The sequence below is a fragment of the Rhinichthys klamathensis genome, unplaced genomic scaffold, assembly GCF_029890125.1.
Source record: "Rhinichthys klamathensis goyatoka isolate OS25496 unplaced genomic scaffold, OSU_Roscu_1.1 h1tg000776l_1, whole genome shotgun sequence".
In the NCBI taxonomy this organism is placed as follows: domain Eukaryota; kingdom Metazoa; phylum Chordata; class Actinopteri; order Cypriniformes; family Leuciscidae; genus Rhinichthys; species Rhinichthys klamathensis.
The window spans coordinates 86845-111436 of record NW_026607175.1 but is presented as its reverse complement, the minus strand read 5'-3'; the positions used below and the strand labels follow the sequence as shown (position 1 = coordinate 111436).

Genomic DNA, 24592 nt, shown 5'->3' with positions numbered 1-24592 from the left:
TTGCACTTGGGTGTTTGTTGTTTGGTACCATGTGTTCTCTTGTCATTGTATACCCCGCCCATCTTGTTATCTCATTATTGGTTCATTTGCCCCACCTGTCTGTTCGTTAGCCTCCTTTGTTTGCCTCTCTATTTAATCTCCTTGTGTTCTCAGTACTGTGCTGGTTCGTTGTCCATGTTACCCTGGTTCATGTTAATCGTGTTTTAGTGTATCTTGTATCCTGCCTGTTTTCTATCTAGTTTTCCCCCACGAGGGAGTTTTTGTTCTTGTTTTATGTGTTATTATTTTCTTAATAAATACCCATTGTTTGCACTTGAGTCCTCACTCCTTTTTCCCAACCCGTTCCGTGACAGGGTTAGTTGCATGTAACTATGCATCATTTATAGTTATTACTACAGTAACTACATGTAACAAGTGCAACAAGGACACTGTCAAAATAAAGTGTTACCAAATAAAGTGTAACCGCAAAATCCTTCCCTGTTAAAACTAGTTAGACCAGTTTAAATGTAACTGCCTTAGCCTATCCTTACACAACATGTTTCCAGTTCTAACCAAACTAAACACTCAAAGTTGAGTAAGTGCTGTCCAATAAGAGTGACAGGAGTGGCAATTCTGGTCAGTATATTATCAGATTTAAATATGTCTGTCATGTTTAAAATTGAATGCCTAGACTAGACGCACAGCAACGCTTGGATTTTTCTCTCTGAAATCCTGCTCTAGAAATTACAAAGGTCACTGAGTTGCTCATTTCTTGAATCCATTATGATTCAAAGATCAGTATCTGATGTAATGATTGTTAAGCGATCCCTTGGTCAGCACCTGGACTTTAAACAGCCAGTGAGGTGAACCTTGCCAAGGTGTACCATAAACATTATATTCCAGATGTGTGTATTCGGGAGGGGTTATAATAAGGGGAATGTGCAAAACTGAATGATAAAAGAACGAGGACATTGCAAACAGCGGAGAAAAAATGAGAGATTACGATGAAATCACTTCTTTTCTGGGAACATGGGGTCCGTTCCAGCTGACTGTTTTCTTTGCATTAGCTATAAGTATCCTTCCAAATGGTTTTGTGGGCCTCTACATCGTTTTCGTGGGTGATACGCCACCTCACGAGTGTCTGATCCCTGAGGAGAACAACATCAGTGACGTGTGGAGAGAAGCCGCAATCCCAACGGAGATGCAAGATGGCGTTTCGAAGCGCAGTTCCTGCTCCAGATACAACATGGAAACACTGAGACAGTTCTCCATGCGTAACTACACCCCAAATGTGGATGTCAATGTCAGTGAGATAGAGACAGAGTCCTGTATGAATGGCTGGAACTACAGTAAAGTGATTTACGAGTCTACGATAGTGACAGAGGTGAGTCGCTGTACTGTTGCTGTACGGTCTAATGTCCAACTGACCAAACTGATCTTGAGATAAATCTGGATGATCCTTTGAAGATCAGAAACTGCCACCTTTGACTTGTTTCTGTTTAACATATATCCAGCTTCCCTGAGATTAGTTTTTAACTGCTTTGAGACAAGAAGGTTGAGCTTTTAATAATGGGGCAATCCAGACACGTAATCCAATGTACAGGCAACAGGACACACGACACAAGTAGGCAGTCCAAACAAACAAAACTCACAAGATTGGGAACGAGGCAAACGGGAAATCCAGAGAGTCTAAAAACAGGGAGCCAGAGAAATGCTCAGAAATGCAGCGCAACAACATACACAACTTCACAGTGAGTGAATGAGAAAACCAGGGGCACGTTCAAGTTCAAAACGGTGCGCAACGGTTTGAGTCATGTTTCCTGGAAACGGCGTGTGTGTGCACCGGGGTTTGAGATGCGTTTTCTCTTGTTTGGTGGGTGTGTCAGAACTCCAGTCCAATCAGCAGCAACATGTATATAAAGCACGCCGTATTAAAGTGAACTCGCACAATGGGTTCAAGGGAAGTCATTTACAAATGTGTTCGATGCAGCTCGGTATACGCAACAACTAAACTGAGGATATTAGAAGACATGTTTGTCGTAAGTTTTATTGTAAAAATATAGGATATCAAGATAATGATGCAGTTGTTTATATTTTTAGCTTCATTGCAAGTGTATGACATTTGGAATAATTCCCACCGAAGGACACAGTAGTAACAGCAAAGATAGGTTTGCTGTATTGATGATGATGATAATGTCATGTTAAGGATGGTTTAGTTTTAAAAAATAATGAAAAACACAATTCTCCAACAACAGAATACCCCTGCATCGATACCTTGCAAATGGCGGCTACGCCCCATAATGCACTTCGTGTATCACGAGTGTGACGTCACCTGACAAAGACCGTATGGGTAATAGAGGTCTGCACGGGCTTTAAACTGAAGCCCGAACCCGGCCCGTACCCGCGATCATTTAACCCGACCCGACCCGACCCGACAATTACATTTACATATTAAGCCCGAACCCGACCCGAACCCGAGGTCCATTCTGTTTCTCACAGCAATACCATTTTTGCAATATGCTATGTTGTATTTAATGATTGCTTGACATATTAAACAAATACATGTAGGCGCAGCGGCCCTATCAGCAGGCAGCACAGCAGTAAGAGAAAAAACTTACCAAGTAATTTTTTGCTTTATCAGACTCATGGTTTGCTTGTTGTCGTCGGCTGTTTGTATTGTGACTGAAATAGCGCGCGAGAGCGGTAGCACATGCGCAAAACAGTTTTGTGATATAAATGATATGATAAAATAAAACAAATAATTAAAAATATTATATTCATATATCATTATATTTGAGAGAGAGAGCCTGTATGCACATATTGCACATCTGCGGACGTAGCCTATACTTTCTCTCTCGCGCGTGCCGGTCACCACAACACAGCAAGCAGGCAAAGCACACGGCACGCAAACTATATATAGCCAATTTCGTTTTTCTTAGTTAAACCCGAACCCGACCCGAACCCGAGGCTGTTCATTAACATTAACCCGAACCCGACCCGAAACCCGCACATTTTTCGGGACCCGTCGGGCTCGGGTCGGGTAGCAGACCTCTAATGGGTAATACTGTTTTTCGCGGCAATTACTATACACAATATTGTTACCGTGGGCACTTCAAAATACTGTGAATAATTCTGGATGACATATTATCTTAACTGTTTTCATTTCTCTGAACTTACAGAAGCTTAATTTCCATCAATAAGTCAAGAGAGCACTATAATGCAACCCTTATGGGCTGTTAACACTGTGGTGTGCCACATCTGACTGAGAACGAGAGAGAGTGAAAACTAAACCTAAAATGAGAAGCATGTCTGAAGTAGGGCCGATTAGGGGTGAACAAATGATCTATCTGAAAATGAAAGTGCATTACGGAATTTAATAATCGTTTTTCGTGCAATAATATTTTAGGCCGTTTCCGATTACATGTGCGCTGCCACAAACGCAGAGCATGTGAGATTGAGGAAACAAATGCGTGTTAAATAAAAAAAAATCATCCTGCCAAGTTTGAATTATTCATAAATGTATGCGTCAGTTTTTAACAAAGTAATTTTTTGTTTTCGTCCCCATGCAGTTGCGATATCTATTATGCATGGTTAGGGTTAGAACATTTGGAGAATATACACTGCGCTGCAACCTTTCGTTTATTATGTGTTATGTAAGAGAATATGTGCAATCAGCAACAAAATAAACCCCGGAGAATGCAACACTATTACAGTAATAATAATACTGTACTGAATCTTTTTTAATGCAATCAGAATCACATATTATAGGGAGCCATGTAATAAACGTCATTTAGTTGTTTATTTAATAATTGTGCTTAAAGATGGTTGTTATTCCCTTATTAATAATAGACTTAATTTATATTTTAACAGTAAAATATTCTGTTGCATGAAAAACAAATCTACTTAGCATATTTGCATATTATAAATAATGATTTATTTTTGGATTAATTTAAATGTTCATTTAGTTTCTTAAATGTTCAAGATTCTTTTCTTTTTTTATTTAATTTTTCCAAAATGCCAGTTGATGTTTAACAAGTAACTAAAACATTTGAACAGCAATAAAGTTTCATTGTTAAAACTGGATTAGTTACGGTAACGGCCCTCGAGAGCCACCAGAGGGCGCTCCACATCACACTATTGTCATTCCCTCACAAACTACATCTCCCATAACGCACTGCCCGGCGGACTCTTCATCACTGATCACATTCACCTGTGTCTCGTTGCCTTGTTTAACTCACCCCATATAGACTGGGCTGCGTTCAGCCCCGACAAAACGTTGCACAACGTTTTTTAAACAGAAACGGTGATGCGTTGAACACACTGTTCTGATGACGCAAGAGTTGCAACTGGCAGCTGAGAAGGCCATTCTTTGTGTTCTTTGTGAAGAATTTTCGGCGCCTGATGAAGTCGGTATAAATATGTGTTTAATACTACAAAATATGCCCGATGTTGCAGTTACTGCACTTGCCGCCCAGAACACAAGAGAACATCCCAGTCGAGTGAAGGGATTTGTGGAGACTGAAATGGAAGCACACATCTAACCTAATTCAGACCAAAACACATCTATTTAGCCTCACATACTGACTTTATTTGTAGTTCATACTGTTTTAATACCCTGTATTTTCTTTCTCATTTTTAGGAAAAGCACTTAATTACCATTGGCAGGCTCTCAAGTTTTATCAAAAGCTTGGAGTGAGATCACATGCGGTTAGGGGAGGAGCCCAAGGGGAGGAGCCCCAGTGGAGCCCCGCCCCCCAATTTTACCCATTGTTCATAATTAACCAGCACAACTTAAAATTATAACAATTGGTAAATCTGATAAATGACAGAGCAATTCATCACATCAAATATACTCTTTAATGTATAAATTGCTCCAAACAGTTTGGAAAAACAAATCTTTTTGCATTTTTCCCTGACATCTTTGAAAAATACAAATGCAATGGCAATGATTAATGTATGTTTTGACAGGATATAAAATATTACCCAGAGCACTCTGCCTTAATACATGTAGCCTTAATGTAACTAGAAAGACTATTAATACAGTATAATATATAATTTAAAATAAAATTCAATTCTTCGATAAACTTCATTCCTTCCCATACCCACTAACATTTCCCTTAGCAAAAGCTTCTGGCCTGGTTGCAAAGTAGTTGTAGAATTTTTGACTGCACAAATAATAATGTATACGATTGGCTATATATTAAATGTTCTAGCCTAAAAATGTTAGACGAGCTTTCTTCCAACTTACCTTCTCCATCACGACCTATGATCACGACGTGTGTTCGCGCGATATTGTTAACGAACGTACGGTGGCCGACAATGTGTGTGCGTACGTTCGCGCCATCTATGCGTTCGCGCGATGCCCGAGAATGTTCTGTCAACTTCCGTGTGTTCGCGCATCTATGTTGCCTAGTAACGAGCGCAATCTGGCCGAGATACGGACGCGCTGGCGGCAGGAATCTTCACTTTGTGTGCCTGCGCCTCGTATACAACGTTATATAAAGCTTGCAGGACAACTTATTGGCATTGCCTTTTCAGCGTGAGAAATACACTGTGTGGCGTGTGAGCGTGTGAACTGGTTGAATTGCGTGTGTCTCACGGCCAATGCGTGAGACTTGAGAACCCTGGTAAATAAATCCTGTACTCAGCCGTTGGTAAAATGTCCGTGGGTTTTAAGAGATTTATAGTTTTTAAATTGTTCACTGGTATATGCGCTTATACCATAAACAAGATAGTTGACAATGTCCCAGTATGAGGATGAGAAAGCAATGCGGGATCAGCACTCCAATTTACTGCAGTCAGCTCATTTATGGATCTATGTTCTGAATGGATGACAATTTCTCCAAATAACAGTACCTGCCATATTTATCGAGTTTATTGTGGTACGGCATTTCCTCTGTTTTCTTGTGTTTCTCCAGTTTTGCAAGTTATTTACATGTTATCTCTACTCTTGTAATCTGTTCAATGCTCACAGTCAGTAGCGATACCTCAAAAATGGCGCCTGCGGTGACGTCACACACAACAAACCCACGTGTCTGACAAAGACCGATTAACGGCACACGTCTACTTCAAGCACACATTCTTTTTGTTTAGTTACTTCTCTGTGTTTGTGTTTTTCAGTGGGACCTGGTTTGTGAGGACGAGTACAAAGGCCCACTGACCTCATCTATATACTTCTTTGGTGTGTTGGTGGGGACCTTTCTTTCAGGACAGATGTCTGACAGGTTAGCGCCACAATCCAAGCCTCGAATCTTCACACGAAATACACTAATAGTTAATAGAGCAGACAGCTAAGCTAAACCTCGACATTCAATACGTGGAATTCAAATATGACTCTAAAATGCTCAAATATGATGTGATATGTGCAGGTACGGCAGAAGACCTATACTTTTTGCCATGATGGCTATGCAGACAGTGACCATCATAATCCAGATGTTTTCTCCAAGCTGGGAAATCTTCACTGCCATCTACTTCCTTGTGGGATTCAGTGGTTTTTCTAATTATGTTGTTGCATATGTCTTGGGTAGGCCTAAAACCATGAATTACAATCATTCGCACGATTTCAAAAGTCATCTGTGTCTCCTCTTATTTGAATGCATTCCTCCTGATGAACAGGTTGTGAGATTCTGAGTCCAGCGAGTCGGGTGGTGTTCGGTTCTCTGGGTATCTTCATGGGATCTGGGATTGGTCAGATGTTCTTTCCATTAGCAGCTTACTTCATCCGCAGCTGGCGATGGCTGGTGCTCACGAACGCCCTCACTGGACTCCTGTATCTACCGCTGTGGTGGTGAGTGTGAAGACAGACTAAAGCTCAATCCCAATTCACCCCTTGGCCCCGTTTTGCGCATTCACGTCTAGGGGTAGGGTGTCCCGATTCTTGTTGAGATAGAGGAGTAGGCCTACATAGCCTTTTGAAACGGACATTTTTCAGAGGCACACTCGAACCGAGGGCTACGAGAAAGTTCACAGAATGCACCGCAAATCACCGAGATGGCTTCGCAAACGGTTAAACATTTACATTTAGCGCCAGATGACACCTTTATTTACTCTTATAATAATAATATAGGCATTTAAATCAAGAAATTGTATTATAATTACTTTTCCGAAACAGAAAAGACATACATTTCGAGAAAGGAATGTTATAATCATCATGTTTCCTCAAAGTTAAGAGCAGCTGCGCTGATTGTCAGTCGTTATCATGGAGAATCCTGTAAAAACTCAGTCAAAAATCGCCGACGACTGATGACGTATCGGGTTCATGAAGGGTTGTTCCATTTCGTAGAGGAATATTTGTAACTCTGTTTTAAGGGCCAAGAGGTACACTCGAAAACAAGGGGTAGGGGCAAGGGGTGAATTGGGATTGAGCCTAAAGGGGCGTTCACGAGCCCCCAGGATGGTTTCCCGAGGACTAATGGTTCCCATAGGAAGGTTTTCCTGGTTGCATTCGCACCGCCAGTAGGAACTCTGAGTGACGCGAGACACTTGCTGTTGTTGTGACTTTTATTTTGAAGGCGCTGAGAACGCCTGATCTCAAAGTGCCCAAATTCTCCGTGTTCATTAGTTTACGATCTGTCTTAGGCCCCATCCACACTACTACGTTTTAGTTTAGAAACGGAGACCTTTTGCTACGTTTGCACCTCCCGTCCAGACTAAAACGGCAAAAACAAAGACCTAAAACGGAGAAGTTTAGAAACGCTGCCGACCCCGTTTTGCCTTTTGAATCTCCGGATGGCGTTTTAGTGTAGACGGGTCAAAACGGAGGACTTTAGAAACGATGACGCAGAGGCTCACGCTCGGCTCTCTGATTGGCTGTCACACCATACATACCTTTAGTGATTTCGTCTTTATTGTGGGGTACACCTTCCCCATTGTTGTGTCTTGCTCTGGCGATGGATAATGCTCCCGGTGCCTTTCCAATATGTCGCCGTATTTGGTTTGCGACGACTCCCAGTCTGTGTTTTCTGCCGCCATGGCTGTTTTGTATTCCCTTTCTGTCATGACTTAACGAATAACAGGAAGCAATAGCAGGTAATAACTCTTTATTCAGTGGAAGTCCAAACAGAAAGACACGGGCGTGGAGGATGACACAGGGACGTCGATGGTCAGCGTGGTGAATCCCAAGTGGTGCAGTGAAGACAGATGAGAAACGATCCACAAGCGGTGATAATCCCCAACCGACGATAATCCACGAACAAGACGAAATCCACAGGTACACACGACGAGAGACTCAGGAACACAAGACTGGAACACGGACACATCCAACAACGATCTGACAATGGAGATGAGAACACTGTGAGCATAAATAGTGAATGAGATCGGCTGCAGCTGGTGATGAGATGATGATCAGCTGGAGCGGATCAAGGAATGACACACACTCACTCACGCCCACCACACACGTGCTTTCATGCAACAACAATAACACGAGACGAGAAGGAAGCAAATGGATTTGTATACCGTGACAGTACCCCTTCTCCTAAGAACGCCTCCTGACGTTCTCAGAACTCCTTACCTGTCGATTGTAATCATCGATCAGAGAGTGATCCAGAATGTCTCTAGCAGGTACCCAACTTCTCTCCTCCGGACCGTAACCTTCCCAGTCCACCAAGTACTGAAATCCGCGTCCCCTCCGCCTCGAATCCAGAATACGATTAACCGAATAGGTGGTATCCCCATTTACGAGACGCGGCGGGGGGGGAACCGGGACTGGCGGATTAATGTGTGAACGAAACACAGGCTTAATTTTGGAAATGTGAAAAACGGGGTGTACCCTCCTGTACGCTGGAGGTAAACTAAGGCGGACTGCCACCGGACTAATGATCTTGGTGACAGAGAATGGGCCAATAAATTTGGGAGCAAGCTTATTAGAGACGGAACGGAGAGGAATGTTCTTAGTAGAAAGCCACACTTTTTGACCGACGACGTATATGGGAGGCTTAGACCGGTGGCGATCGGCCCTCGCCTTGGTGCGCGCCCCCACTTGGAGTAAAGTCTCACGGGCTCTAGTCCAAGTGCGGTGACACCTCTGGATTAAGGCGTGTGCGGAGGGAACCGCGACTTCGGATTCCAGACTGGGAAAAATAGGTGGCTGGTAACCTAAACTACATTCAAACGGAGATAGGCCCGTGGCCGACACTGGTAACGTGTTGTGGGCGTACTCCACCATGGAAAGTTGCTGGCTCCATGAGGAAGGATTCTTGGAAACTAAACATCGCAACACCCTTTCCAGATCTTGGTTGGCTCTCTCGGTTTGACCATTGCTCTGGGGATGAAACCCTGAGGATAAACTAACCGTCGCCCCCAGTAATTTACAAAATTCTTGCCAAAATTTGGACACAAACTGGGGTCCTCTGTCAGAGACCACGTCCATCGGGAGGCCATGTAAACGAAAGACGTGGTCAATGACTGTCAACGCTGTCTCCTTAGCTGAGGTTAATTTGGGTAAGGGAATGAAATGAGCCGCCTTCGAGAACCGGTCCACCACGGTCAAAACGACTGTGTTACCCTGGGAGGGTGGGAGGGCGGTGATAAAATCGAGAGCGATATGGGACCAGGGTCTCGAAGGAACTGGCAGCGGTTGAAGGAGCCCATCTGGGGGTCGATTGGAAGTTTTACCAGTGGCACAAACCGAACAAGCCAAAACAAAACTGTGAATGTCACGAGCCATGAGTGGCCACCAGAATCGTTGCTTGACTAGAAACTTAGTACGATAAACTCCTGGATGACAAGCCACGTTGGAGCAATGACCCCACTGAATGACGTCATAAGCGATTCGGTGGGCAACCGGGCGGAGGCGTTACCCCTTCTAAGGCCGTCTTGACCTTCGATTCGACCTCCCATACGAGTGTGGAGACAAATAGACTCTCCGGTAAAATCCACTCGGGAGTAGACGGCCGTTCGGAAGGATCAAAAATGCGAGATAAAGAGTCGGGTTTGATGTTCTTAGACCCCGGGCGGTGCGAGAGAGAAAAATCAAAACGTCCGAAAAAAAGTGCCCACCGAGCCTGCCTGGAGTTCAATCTTTTGGCAGTTCTGATGTATTCTAAATTCTTGTGATCAGTCCAGACTATAAAGGGTACCCCAGAGCCCTCTAACCAATGACGCCATTCCTCCAACGCTAACTTGACTGCCAACAACTCCCTGTTACCAATGTCGTAATTGCGTTCAGCTGAGGATAACCTATGGGAAAAAAACGCGCAAGGATGCATCCTGTCGTCTGTGGGAGAACGCTGGGACAGGACTGCTCCTACCCCCACCTCTGACGCATCGACCTCCACCACGAACTGCCGTGAATAGTCAGGGGCAACGAGGATGGGAGCTGAAACAAAGCGGCTCTTGAGTTTGGCAAATACAGCCTCGGCTGTATCTGACCACCTGAACGGAGTGCTGGGGGAGGTCAAGGCAGTCAGAGGTGCGGCTAGCTGGCTGAAATTACGAATGAAACGTCGATAGAAATTGGCGAACCCCAGAAACCTCTGTAGGGCCTTACGGGAATCTGGACTTGGCCATTCTACCACAGCCTTAACCTTCTCAGGGTCCACACGCATTCCCTCAGACGAGATGATGTATCCTAAGAAAGGAACAGACTGTGCATGAAAATCGCATTTCTCCGCCTTGACAAAAAGCCCATTCTCTAACAACCTCTGAAGCACTCGTCGGACGTGTTGCATATGTTCCTGGAGAGACGAGGAAAATATCAATATGTCATCCAGGTAAACATATATGAACTGATCTATCATGTCTCGTAACACGTCATTGACCAGTGCCTGGAAGACTGCTGGAGCGTTGGACAGCCCAAAAGGCATGACCAAATATTCAAAGTGCCCCCTGGGGGTGTTAAAAGCAGTCTTCCACTCATCCCCCTCCCTGATGCGAACCAAATGATAAGCGTTACGCAATTCCAATTTCGTGAAGACGGACGCTCCCTGCAACCTCTCGAAAGCTGAAGACATCAACGGCAAAGGATAAGTATTCTTTACCGTGATGTTATTCAACCCCCGGTAATCAATACAAGGTCGCAGAGACCCGTCCTTCTTCCCCACAAAAAAGAACCCCGCCCCCGCTGGAGAAGAGGAAGGGCGGATGAACTTGGTTGCCAGAGAATCAGAAATATATTTCTCCATAGCCTCCCTTTCAGGAACAGAAAGTGAGTATAGCTTGCCTTTAGGCGGAGACTTACCTGGCATTAAATCTATGGCACAGTCATAGGGACGATGAGGAGGAAGAGAAGCAGCACGAGACTTACTGAACACTTCCTTCAGATCGTGGTACTCCTCGGGCACGTTAGACAAATCCCCTACCTCCTCCTGAAACACACAAACAGGCACAGACGGACAAGCAGACACGAGACAAGACTTATGACATTCCTTGCTCCACTCCAGTATAGTTTTATGTTGCCAGTCCACTCGGGGGTTGTGATGGATGAGCCAGGGATGTCCAAGAACAATGGGTACCAGGGGTGAATCCAGAATGTAAAAACTAATAGTCTCGGAGTGATTGCCTGAAGTGATGAGGGTAATGTTTTCCGTGATAAATGAAATGGTGGGGAGTTCTTGGCCGTTGAGTGCGTGAACATCAATCCTTTGTGTGAGTGGTTTGAGGGGAATCTGAAATCTGTGTGCAAAAGTGCTGTCCATGAAGTTACCTTCAGCCCCGGAATCCAAAAGTGCTCGACAATCGTGCTGGTGAGCTGACCATCTCAGTCTTACAGGAAGGAGAGTAGATGTGGATGAGGTCTTCTTGGCGGAGATCCCACCCGATAGTAGCCTCATGCTTACTATTGGGCTTGGCCTTTTACCGGGCAGTTGTAAGCGAAGTGTCCCGTGCCTCCACAGTATAGGCAAAGGCCCTGGGATCTCCGCCTTTCCTTCTCCTCCCTGGAAAGCCGAGCTCGACCCACCTGCATGGGTTCGTGATCGAAGACTGGGCTGACCGTGTCCCTGCCGCTGGACCGTTGTTCCTCGACTCCTCCTGTAGAACGGGTGGACAAAGCTCTGCTCCCGACCCTAGCCAGCCGAGCGTCCACCCGTAGAGCCAGTTCGATGAGGCCGTTGAGAGATGTTGGCAGGTCCAGGGCGTAGATCTCCCTCTGGACACGGTCAGCCAACCCATGCAGGAACATGTCCCACTGCGCCTCCTCGTTCCACTGACATTCGGCCGCCAGGGTTCGGAACTCGATCGAAAAATCCGAGACCGACCTCTCACCTTGACGGAGGTCGGCCAGCACCCTAGCGGCCTCTCTCCCCGCGAAGGCACGATCGAATACCCGTCTCATTTCCGCGGAGAGTGCCGGGAACGAGGCACAGCAGGGATCTTGATTTTCCCACACCGCCGTCCCCCACAGCGCTGCTTTACCGGTCAGTAGAGTCAACACAAACGCCACTTTCGCCTGCTCATTTTGAAATGTTCTGGGCTGTAGAGCAAAATGCATGGCACATCTGGTCAGGAATGCTCTACAGTATGCAGACTCACCCGCGCAGCTCTCTGGAACAGGTAGGCGTGGTTCGCTGTGCGCTGGGATCTCAGGTGGAATGGGGGGAACGGCTGGTGTGGGCGGCGCAGCGGGAGCTCGAAGAAGTAGAATCTGCTGGGTCAGCTCGGACACCTGTGTCACCAAAGTTTGAACCGCACGACCCGTGTCATTCAGATTCTTCTCCTGCGAATCCATTCTTCTCATACTATGTTGCACAAAGTCCTCCAAACTAAATGTTGACGTACCCGCTGCTTCCATGGTTGCGTCAGATCGTTCTGTCATGACTTAACGAATAACAGGAAGCAATAGCAGGTAATAACTCTTTATTCAGTGGAAGTCCAAACAGAAAGACACGGGCGTGGAGGATGACACAGGGACGTCGATGGTCAGCGTGGTGAATCCCAAGTGGTGCAGTGAAGACAGATGAGAAACGATCCACAAGCGGTGATAATCCCCAACCGACGATAATCCACGAACAAGACGAAATCCACAGGTACACACGACGAGAGACTCAGGAACACAAGACTGGAACACGGACACATCCAACAACGATCTGACAATGGAGATGAGAACACTGTGAGCATAAATAGTGAATGAGATCGGCTGCAGCTGGTGATGAGATGATGATCAGCTGGAGCGGATCAAGGAATGACACACACTCACTCACGCCCACCACACACGTGCTTTCATGCAACAACAATAACACGAGACGAGAAGGAAGCAAATGGATTTGTATACCATGACACTTGTAACTTTAAGTAAAAGTTCCACCTCGTCGTCGGTCCATGAAAAGAAAAGAAATCTCTGGTCTTAGACATTGCTAATCTTTGCAGAGGTAACTTAGCTACGCTCGTCTTCGTCAAATCTGAGGAATAGTCAATCTGTTTCTGTTCACACCGGCACACGCATGCCCAGTGTAGGTGAATGGTCACGTGATCCGCATTTTCAGTCGTTTTAATGTGGACGGAGATCGTATTCGTTTTAATTCTCCATTTCTAAACTAAAGCGCAGTAGTGTGGATGGGGCCTGAGAGTTCTGTCTCATACGGTATTAGATAGAATTGTTATAAATAGAAAGTAAACAGTAATGAAAAGTTATTAGCGTATGCATGTGTTGATGTCCAGTGTTGCTGAGGAATGTTTCTCTTGCTCTCCTCAAAGTTGCATTGGATTTTCTCCTCAGCGTAAAGATTAAGGGTTTCATCTATCACTGTTTTACATGTTCGTAGAGTTAGTTTGTGGAGTAAATATATAGGCTATAATCTGTGTGTTTACTCAGCTTTTTTTAAATGGCGGGTGCTGGTGTTTCAAGTGCGTTCGGCCAATCAGAGAACACTAACGCCACTGTAGCTCCTATAGCGCTGGTCTAGACCGACTCTGAAGGACGAGTAAATTAGTTCCTCAAAGGAGTTTCTAGAGCTCAAATCGTTCCCAGTTCCTGCGGTGCGAACGCGCCAAAAACACCAATAGTTGTAGGAACTATGAAAGGTTCCTCCGGTGCGAAAGCCCATTAAGGTAAAGCCACAGAGAATATAAAGAAAGATCAGGTGTAAAGAATCAAGGTAACGCATGAAGAAAGTGATTTCATAGTAACATAAAACAGGTGTAAACCAGGGAAAGCAGGAGCTCATTAATAAATGGGAAAAGTCCTCCAATCACAGAGACTGTGGACATACTGTATTTTATTTTTGAGACTATGTGTGAATATTAGTTGTCTTCAGCTACTGTGTACCTAACAAAAGGGGTCATTCATTGAGAAAAGTGTGGTGAAAATCAAACTTTTAATGTTGTTTATATGTCTAAGTTGTGTTTTTAATATGCTTTAAGACAAATTATGACAAATTCAACACCATTGCGAAGTATTTTTATTTTCATTAAAACTGCAGTCTCAAAAACACGGTTTGAAATCGCTGGTGTTTCTGACGTCACAAACGACCTTGTAACCAATCAGATCAACGTGTGATCGTCAACCAGTGGATCTCTGAGCTGAGGGAGTGAGTGGAGGCGGGGCTCATTTGCATATTCATAGAACCACGAATGCTAAATGAGGCAAGGGTGTCGAGTTACATTCAAGATATTTTAAGGCATGAAGAATTTTTTTAAAGGAAAAAAAAACATGTAAATATATCATTTTGGTGATCAAAGATGAGTTTTAAGGGATACAACTTTTGACTGCAGGGGGACTTTAACCCTTTTCATAAGAGCTCATTGCATCTAACTATAAAACACTGTAAGTTTCAGAGCTCAAAACTTCCTTGTTAGTCTAAAAACCGCTTTTATTGAAACTAAGTCTTGACTAAGGTTGAGAAAACTGTGTTTATTTTCAACTGTGTGCAGTTTACTGCTCTGGCCACATCTTTACATATGCTCATCTCTCAGCATGAGAAAAATAGCTACATGAAATATACAAAAATATCTTAAGTTGGTCCACACTGAGAACATAATTATAGTCTTAATAATTTAAAGTGCTAAATATTAACATTATTTAATTACTATTTATAGTAAAGGCTTAAAGTACAGTGGCTTGAAATGCTGACAAAAACGGACAAATTTACATCTCTTGAATTAATATTTAAAGCTGAATAAACTGACTGAAACTGAACTAGTAAGAAAAGAGTTTGTGTTTGTCATGCGCAGGTTTATTCCCGAGTCTCCCCGATGGCTTCTCTCTCAGGGACGGATAGCAGAGGCCGAGGCCATACTGAGACTCGCGGCTCACAAGAACAAGGTCTCCGCTCCTGAAGTCCTCTTCACTTCATCTGAGGTCTGAACTTTAGACAAACACGCCCTGAATAAACTCAGACCTGCTCCAGTTTCATTGATGCTTCTCATGTCTCCTTAGATTGAGGAGGCAGCAAAGATGAGGGAGAAAAAGCACAATATTCTGGATATTCTGAGGAACTCTAATGCTGTTTTAACCATCACGATTTGTTCATTTCTGTGGTATGCAGTAATATTTTTCTACAAATATTTTTTTTAATTTCTACTTGGTTAAAATCATTAACTATATTACTTTCAAGTTTCTCATCTAACACACCAGATCTGTCCGACCTGAACTGGCTGTCTCAGGCCTTGTCCACACGAACACGTTTCCGTTTAGAAACGCATCTTTTTCTCTCCGTTTTGTCTTCCGTTCACACTAAGACAGAGTTTTTATTCATGAAAACGAAGCTTTTAGAAAACGCTAAATTTGAAAACGCTGTTTTCGTGTTGTAGTGTGGACTGTCAAACCGGAGGGATTTAAAAACGATGATGTAAGTTTAGTCATGTGACCAGCGCTTGACATTAACTTTTTTGCTCACTAGCCAATGTGGCTAGTGGTTTTCCAAAATGACTAGCCACGCAGCATTTTTACTAGCCACAGTTTTGTTGTTGTACGTTTTATATGATTAAAATTGACAATGGGGCTGAAAACGTGCTAAAATTAACTAATATTATCATTAGCTCTGATAAGGTTGTTAAGCTCCTTTTTTGATAACATGTTGTCTAAGATACACATAAAATAGCTTCTTATTGTATATAATAAAAGTGCTGCATTGTTTGTTTGTTTTTTGTTTTACAGCAGTAAATACTGCAATACAGAGTAGAACAATTATCTGCATTAGAAACAACGAGCAAAGAATAAATAATAATTTTAAAGAAAAAATCCACAATTAAGGCACCAGGATTACAACTTTATATAGGCTATATAGGACTATATAGGACTTTGGATTGTTTGTTTTGCATCAGCTTTTCCTCAGAGCTCTGACTTAATAATTATCATCATGAAGCTCTGAGTAACTGGAGATATGTCCACCTGAAACAAGTATAGGCCTACAGGTCTTTATTTTCCAGATTATTCCCACAAGCGCATCTCCTGCTTTCTTTCATGGCATGATTAATTTTATTAAAACATAGAATTAACTCTGGAAAGATAGTTGTGATATGACGTGACATAAGGGCAGCCCTGCTAGTAGTTAGGCCTACACCGTGGCCCTTAATCATGAAGATGATTTTTGCTTTAATACCGGCCATGCACACTCACGAACTGACTGAACGCTGTGTTGATGTGTGTGTGTATGCGACCAGTCGCGTGTGATGATCGTTCGTTTGGCGCGCGCACCCTCGCGCAGCGGCACTGCAGGAGAGCGTGAGACACGCCGGTGGTCTGGATTCTCCTGCTATTAAAAAAAGATCGCTATATCATCACATTAAGTTGATAATTAAGGGCAGACTAAAACAGCCCAGTTCGTCGCACAGTCCGCGAGTTTAATCTCCGCGTGTCTTCTTGTTTGCAGTGTTGTCGTTCAAGAGGATTCACGAATGGACCAATGAGCAAACACTAAACTATGTGCAGGTGGTACTCATGGGAGTGGTAGTGGCATAGTGTCAAATTGCAATTCGTTTGTTATGTCAGATGTCCTTTGACAAGACTACAAATCTTCAACACGCCAAAGTGGCTAGTGAGAGTGACTGTGTTACCCGCCACGGGTGAAATGCACCCGCATTTGGCGGGTTGGCGGGTGTTAATGTCAAGCCCTGCATGTGACGCATGTTGTACCGATAGATATTCATGTTTATAGCGGTATAGTGTCTGTTATGAGCTGTTCACTTTCACACAGTTGCTGAAATATGTTCCTTCACACACTCTTCATATCACAGTCCTGCACAGATGACAGAGCTCACACACATCTGCTGTCCCGCGGTGAAACATGAGATCAGTTTTAGTGTTTCTGACCAAACATATAATGATGAGTGAGAGCGACCTGACGATCAGTGAATGATGAGATATTGCTAAATAAAATGATCCTGTCAGAAAAATTGCGCAATAACTTTATTATTTATTGTATCATCTCAGTGCTTCTGTGAGGGTTTACGCATGCGCAGTAAAGGGGAATTCAGCGTTTTCAGGCGTTTTCCAAAAGTTTCTCATCCGCACTGAAACGCCTGTAAGCGCTAGTGTGGACGGAGAGCGCTTTTAAGCTAAAACACTGTTTTCAAGCGTATCCGGATGAATGTAGACGTAGGCTGAGAGTCGCGAGACACCAGAGGAGGGCTGATATAAACAAGTGCTTCTTCACTCCTTCAGGATGGTCATCACCATGTCTTACTACGCTCTCATCCTGAACACCACAAACCTTCATGGAAACCCGTACCTGAATTTCTTCCTGTCTGCGGTGGTGGAGGTCCCAGCGTTCATCATAGCCATGCTTCTGCTCCGCTTCTGCGGGAGGAGGCTCTGTCAGGCCTCCACTCTTCTAATGGGTGGAGCAATGATCTTCATCATACAGCTCATTCCCACAGGTAAGACATGATCCTGTCCTGCTGCATCACACATCTAATTGTGTGGAAGTTACATGTAATTTACCAAACGTTTGTTAAGCGTCTGGACAAGTATCCTCGGGACAGCAATAGACAAACAATAAAATTACGATGAAGGTGCATTGGCTGTAATTTAGGAGCCAAATTACTTTTTCTCTTACTTGACAAATGACAGAATTGCCGGATAAAAATGGTTTATAAGCGCTTTATTTACACTCTAAAAAATGCTGGGTTGTTTTAACCCAATTTTGGTTCAAATTTGGACAAACCCAAACATTGGGTTAAAAAAGTAATTTTAAAATTTAACTCAACGGCTGGGTTTGTCCATGTTTGACCCAAAGTTGGGTTAAAAGCAACCCAGCATTTTTTAGAGTGTAGTACAGAGATTCTAAGCCTTTAGCAGTCACTTCTGCTCTGTGTTGAAGGGATGTTTTGGTACATGATCTACAAGGATTTCATTAATAAAAAACAAGAGTGTTTTTGTGCACAAATCTCAGTCTTCATTTCTGTCTATAAATTGTTTTGTGTCTATAGATATTTTTCAATTTTTAGCTTCCTTAACAATTGCTTGACATCAAAAAAAAAAGTTTTTGAAACTTTTCTGGTTTTCTAGAAAAATGTCTTGTTTGTACCAAATTCTGACCCGACCGTCTGAATGTCTCAGCTGAAGTCCAGACTCCAGTTTTGGTGAGCCCGTGAATCGTAGCCTCAGTATGCGGTGTGTCTTCTGTTGCTGTAGTCCGTAGTGATGTAGTACTCGAGACCGGTCTCGAGACCGTTTTCTGCTTTCTCGGACTCGTCTCGGACTTGTTCCTTCAAAGACTCGGTCTTGACTCGGACTCGGCATAGGCGGTCTCGTCCCCATCACTAGTTAAGACTGCTCCTCTAAACAATTCCCAATCTAGCTTAGTCTGTAGGCCTAACTGTTGATTATTAACTGGGGTGATATTAAATCATGAATATCAAAACTCAAGACAAAATCTCAACTCGGACTTGCTTCCACAAAGACTCGGTCTTGACTCGGAGTCGACTGTATTAACCAACGGACTCGGACTCGACCCTTCAAAGACTCGGTCTTGACTCGGACTCGACTGTATTTGAAAACCAATGGACTCGGTCTCGACTCGGACTCGACCCTTCAAAGACTCGGTCTTGACTCGGAGTCGACTGTATTAACCAACGGACTCGGACTCGACCCTTCAAAGACTCGGTCTTGACTCGGACTCGACTGTATTTGAAAACCAATGGACTCGGTCTCGACTCGGACTCGACCCTTCAAAGACTCGGTCTTGACTCGGAGTCGACTGTATTAACCAACGGACTCGGACTCGACCCTTCAAAGACTCGGTCTTGACTCGGACTCGACTGTATTTGAAAACCAATGGACTCGGTCTCGACTCGGACTCGACCCTTCAAAGACTCGGTCTTGACTCGGAGTCGACTGTATTAACCAACGGACTCGGACTCGACCCTTCAAAGACTCGGTCTTGACTCGGACTCGACTGTATTAACCAACGGACTCGGACTCGACCCTTCAAAGACTCGGTCTTGACTCGGAGTGGACTGTATTAACCAACGGACTCGGACTCGACCCTTCAAAGACTCGGTCTTGACTCGGACTCGACTGTATTTGAAAACCAATGGACACGGTCTCGACTCGGACTCGACCCTTCAAAGACTCGGTCTTGACTCGGACTCGACTGTATTTGAAAACCAATGGACTCGGTCTCGACTCGGACTCGACCCTTCAAAGACTCGGTCTTGACTCGGAGTCGACTGTATTAACCAACGGACTCGGACTCGACCCTTCAAAGACTCGATCTTGACTCGGACTTGACTGTATTAACCAACGGACTCGGACTCGACCCTTCAAAGACTCGGTCTTGACTCGGACTCGACTGTATTAACCAACGGACTCGGACTCGACCCTTCAAAGACTCGGTCTTGACTCGGAGTGGACTGTATTAACCAACGGACACGGACTCGACCCTTCAAAGACTCGGTCTTGACTCGGACTCGACTGTATTTGAAAACCAATGGACTCGGTCTCGACTCGGACTCGACCCTTCAAAGACTCGGTCTTGACTCGGAGTCGACTGTATTAACCAACGGACTCGGACTCGACCCTTCAAAGACTCGATCTTGACTCGGACTTGACTGTATTTGAAAATCAATGGACTCGGTCTCGACTCGGACTCGATCCTTCAAAGACTCGGTCTCGACTCGGACTCGGCATAGGCGGTCTCGTCCCCATCACTAGTAGTCCGTCTACTTCAGGGTTCCCAGCAAGCAATATCCGCCATTTCATCGCCTCGGTTAACTATAGTCCAGCTATGAGTAACACACTTCTAGTCAAAATAACCTTGAATTTGGTTACATGTCGTTTTTCCTAAATAACTTGCAAGATGTATGATATTCCTAGCCTGGCTCCGCCCTCCTACGCACTTCCGCTCAATTTTATTTTCCTTCAGTACTACGTCTGGGATTGTGCTGTAGACTTTGGTTTCCAGAAATAATTTTTTTACCGGTCCAATCAGCGAACAGAGGGAGTGGCTGAGAACGATGACGTTGATGTAGCGCGTCAGTTTGAGTTGGAGTTCAGTAATGGCAGCGGAGAAAGACGTGAGAAAATCTATTCGGTCCGTTGTTGCAAAACTGCCGAATATCCAGAAGTTAAAGCCGGAGCAAGATCAATGTTTGCTAAGTGTTGTTGGTGGCCATGATGTTGTGGCCCTCCTCCCCACGGGGTTCGGGAAAAGTTTAATTTTCCAGCTCACTCCGCTAGTGGTGAATGAGTTAGCTAAGGCGAACGATAGGATGCAAAGCCGATAGTTGTTGTCGTCTCCTCTTGTTGCACTAATGGAGGACCAAGTGAGGGAGGCAGAAAGGTTAGGAGTTGGTGCTGGGCAGCTCGGTGTGTACGATGATCACTGTACAGCAGGGGTCTCAAACTCAACTTAACTGGGGGCCGCTGGAGGTAGAGTCGGGGTCAGGCTGGGCCGCATCAAGTATTCCACAAAAAATAGTATTCAAGTATTCCAAAAAAGGAGCACAACTGATCCAATCTTCTCAATATTTATTATTAACGTTTCTTCTGAACTGTTCCTCTGAATTTGAACATTCCTTTCTGTACATGATTGGTTCTTTATGAGCTGTCCTTCTGACAGTTGAAGTTCATTTTACAAACTTTCTTTGTGTATAACACATATTTGTGATATTTATATTTGCTTATGTCCTTTTTATTTTCTTTATACAACACATTAATGATATTGAATGTTTTTTTTTTGGAAGGCACATTTCCTTTTATTATACTTAGAAAAACAATTATTGCTTTTGAAATACAAATATTTGCAGTCATGTCTGCCCGTCTTATTGAATTCTTTCTACACATGTATAGTGTCTCAGGCAAATACTGCACAAATCAAAGCAAACCTTCTTATCAACCTGTTAGACACATATTACAAGCTCAAAATGATTATTCTCACATTGTTTTAGAGCAGGGTCTCTCTCCAACACGTCGCTCCCGTTCACATATCGCGCTCACATATTTTGCGCGCTCAAGTTCGTTATGTCAAATGTAGGTGCGCGGCAAGCGCGCTCATAATTGAAGCGACGCGCTCATTTTTTCCAGGCGCAGTATGTTTGTACTTCGCGGTTGTCTATGACAACTATTGACAACAAACCCACCGTAAGCTGTCACGAGACTATCTATGGTAGCCCATAAGGGATAAAAAAAAAAATATTTTTTTAAAAAACGCGGCACACGCAACGACGGGCCGCACTAACATTAAACTTTAATGTCAAGTAGGGGGCCACAAAATATCACCCCGCGGGCCGCAAATGGCCCGCGGGCCGCGAGTTTGAGACCCCTGCTGTACAGCATTTGCGGCAGATCCGAAACGACCGCAGCGGCGTATTGTTAATGATTACACCCAGCTTCGACAGTTGACTGAATACATCACTGTCCTTAGTGTCAAATATACATTTAGAATTGTTCCTTGAACTCTTAAATTCGATGAACAAAACATGCAGCTCTCGTTGACAGACATCTTATTCTAAACATAATCCTCTGATCATTCGGACTTGTTTTTTTTATTGCTTAAAACAATACACAAGTAATAACAGAAAACATAATACAAAAACAAACAAAAAATAATAATAAAAACAAAACAAAAATAAAACAGTAGGGGGATAATATAAAATAAACATGAACAAGTTAAGAGAATTACATGACACTGAAAAAAGGAAAATAATTACAAACAGATAATGTTTTTAAGGCTTTTTTTTGTTCTCAGACAACTTAATTGAAAAGAGGTATTTTAAAAATTATTTCACAAATATAAGAAAGAGAGGTTTAGCATTTAGATATTTAGATTTATGAATATGGAATTCGGACTTGTTGTTTCCAGCCGGTTTCGGCGCATGACATACGTCACGACCACACGTTAGCGATTGGCTATGGCAGATCCTGAGTGACGCTGGGCAGATCCAATAGTTTTGATCTTTAACAGAGAACCCGCCTACAAGGAAGTAAACGTTTCTCAATGGAGCGAGGCCAGACTCTCTGTACAAATGAAATGTACGAGAGTCTGGTAGAACCAGGCTATGATATTCCATCATGTAAGCAAAATAAACAGTGATTACAAGGTGTTTGGTTTCATTTCTTCACTCATTTCATTTCTTTGTTATCTAATTGACGAGTCTATTCTTGGGCGATGGTTTAGACTACTATTAGATTTTCACTGACAGCCCAAATGTTGCCTTGTTATAGCCTAGACGCCTGGGCTGTGTTTGGACGGCTATTAGATGTCTTTTAATTGTAAAATTGCTTGCTGGGTTGGTTCATGTTGTGTGTTCAGAGATGCTCTTCTTCAGACCTCGGGTGTAACGAGTGCTTATTTGAGTTACTGTTGTCTTTCTATCATCTGGAACCAGTCTGGCCATTCTCCTCTGACTTCAACGAGGCATTTTCGCTGACTGGATATTTCCTCTTTTTCCAGACTATTCTCTGTAAACCCTAGAGATGGTTGTGTGTGAACATCCCAGTAGATCAGCAGTTTCTGAAACACTCAGACCAGCCTGTCTGACACCAACAACCGTGCCACGTTCAAAGTCACTTAAATGACCATTCTGGAGCTCAGTTTGAACTTCAGCAGACTGTCTTGATCATGTCTGTGTAACCCCTCCACCCGGGTCCTACTCGCCCCGCTCTGTGCGGGCCTCCGGCGTGAGAGTCAGGCGCTCTAACAAGGAGGCTAAAGACTGCAGCCTCTAGCATCTGTCGCTAGAGAGCCTTTTGAGATCAGAGGAGTGAGGTTTACTTGCACAGCGACTACTAGCTGGCCTCCGTTACACTCACCCCCCTAAACCTCACTCCCATCCGGGTCACGGCACCAATGTAACCCCTCCACCCGGGTCCTACTCGCCCCGCTCTGTGCGGGCCTCGAACCCGGGTCTCCGGCGTGAGAGTCAGGCGCTCTAACAAGGAGGCTAAAGACTGCAGCCTCTAGCGTCTGTCGCTAGAGAGCCTTTTGAGATCAGAGGAGTGAGGTTTACTCGCACAGCAACTACTAGCTGGCCTCCGTTACATCTGCATGCCTGTATAAAGAGAATGTATATATTTGTCATTGCAGACCTAATGGAGTTGGCAACCTTACTGGAGATGCTGGGAAAACTGGGTGTTACCGCTGCATTCTGCGTAGTTTATGCCGTGACTTCAGAACTGTTTCCGACTGTGGTGAGGAACATGGCCATGGGAACCTGCTCCATGATGGCTCGCATAGGGAGCATCGTTTCCCCCTTCATCATATACTTGGGTACAGCCACAGTTGTTATGTTTCTTCTATTATTTTATAAAGGATTTCCTATAGGATTTAATCTGCTAAAAGAAAATTAAGGGAACACTTAATAATCACAGTATAACACCGAGTCAATTAAACTTCAGGATATCAATCTGTCCAGTTAGGAAGCATAAGATATTGTAAACCAGTTTCACTTACTTGGTGCAAATGAAAGTGCACTTACAAATTGGACAGGCTGACTCGTAAGGCTCTGGGGTCTCTTGTTCGCCATCGCCCCAAAACATCGTGCCAGGTTAACTGGGCTAGGAAGTGTGTCGTAACTGGCTCTAATAATGAAACTTAACCTGGCTTGGGGAATTCTCCAAAGGTCGCTCCACCTGACTGACCTTGGCTCAATGTCGGCCCACTTTCGTCCACCGGCCTTGTTGACCTTGGCCAACAGATTTCACAAGAAGCCTTTCCTTTCCAATGAACTCTTGGTGCTTCAGGTTGGCAATGGTGTTCCACTTTCTATCGGTCTGAACCTTGGCACCAGCATAGAATGTATATGAGTAAGATTTTTAAATTGAAAATTTCATTCCATTCAAAAGTGTTTCCTTAATTTTTTGAGCAGTGTATATGAGCAATATGAACATTGCATAAGTCATCACTTGCATAAATTATTACTTTTTTTCCTGTAAAGGTAACTACTATAGATACATTCCTTATATTGTCATTGGAAGCCTGGCAGTGTTTGCTGGCTTAATTACTTTACTGTTACCAGAAACTAAAGGAAAAGTTCTCCCTGAGACCATTGCTCGGATGCAGCGAATAAAAGGGTGAGTGCATTATTCATTCTCCCATCTTCATAATTGATGCAGTGTTAAAAATGATGAAAAATGAAATATTCTAAATTCAGTTCTGAGTTTGGGGTTTTTAAATAGAATACATGTGCTTAAAGTCTGATTATTACCAGAAATACAGTTAGTTTAAATGTAACATTTCTTTGCTTTTATCTCACAGGCTGAGGAGCTCTAAAAAACAGGCGTCAATGATGAAGATAG

The 24592-nt window shown here is 43.8% G+C and overlaps 1 protein-coding gene across 1 annotated transcript; it reads left to right on the top strand.

Moving 5' to 3' along the window:
• Window positions 1-970: 970 nt before the first annotated feature.
• On the top strand, window positions 971-24371 carry slc22a4 (solute carrier family 22 member 4). The gene is made up of 9 exons (XM_056243087.1): window positions 971-1363; window positions 6100-6203; window positions 6348-6502; window positions 6595-6766; window positions 15085-15211; window positions 15290-15390; window positions 17516-17730; window positions 23382-23564; window positions 24232-24371. The coding sequence occupies exons 1-9, from the start codon at window positions 971-973 to the stop codon at window positions 24369-24371; spliced, it is 1590 nt and encodes a 529-aa protein (XP_056099062.1).
• Window positions 24372-24592: the final 221 nt, after the last annotated feature.

What these genes read in the sequence shown, in the direction of transcription:
- slc22a4 (XM_056243087.1), top strand. Translation starts at nt 971, where the DNA reads ATGAGAGATTACGATGAAATCACTTCTTTTCTGGGAACATGGGGTCCG. An exon ending in AGTCTACGATAGTGACAGAG is followed by an intron (nt 1,364 to 6,099) that starts GTGAGTCGCTGT and finishes TGTGTTTTTCAG; the next exon opens with TGGGACCTGGTTTGTGAGGA. An exon ending in CTGTATCTACCGCTGTGGTG is followed by an intron (nt 6,767 to 15,084) that starts GTGAGTGTGAAG and finishes TGTCATGCGCAG; the next exon opens with GTTTATTCCCGAGTCTCCCC.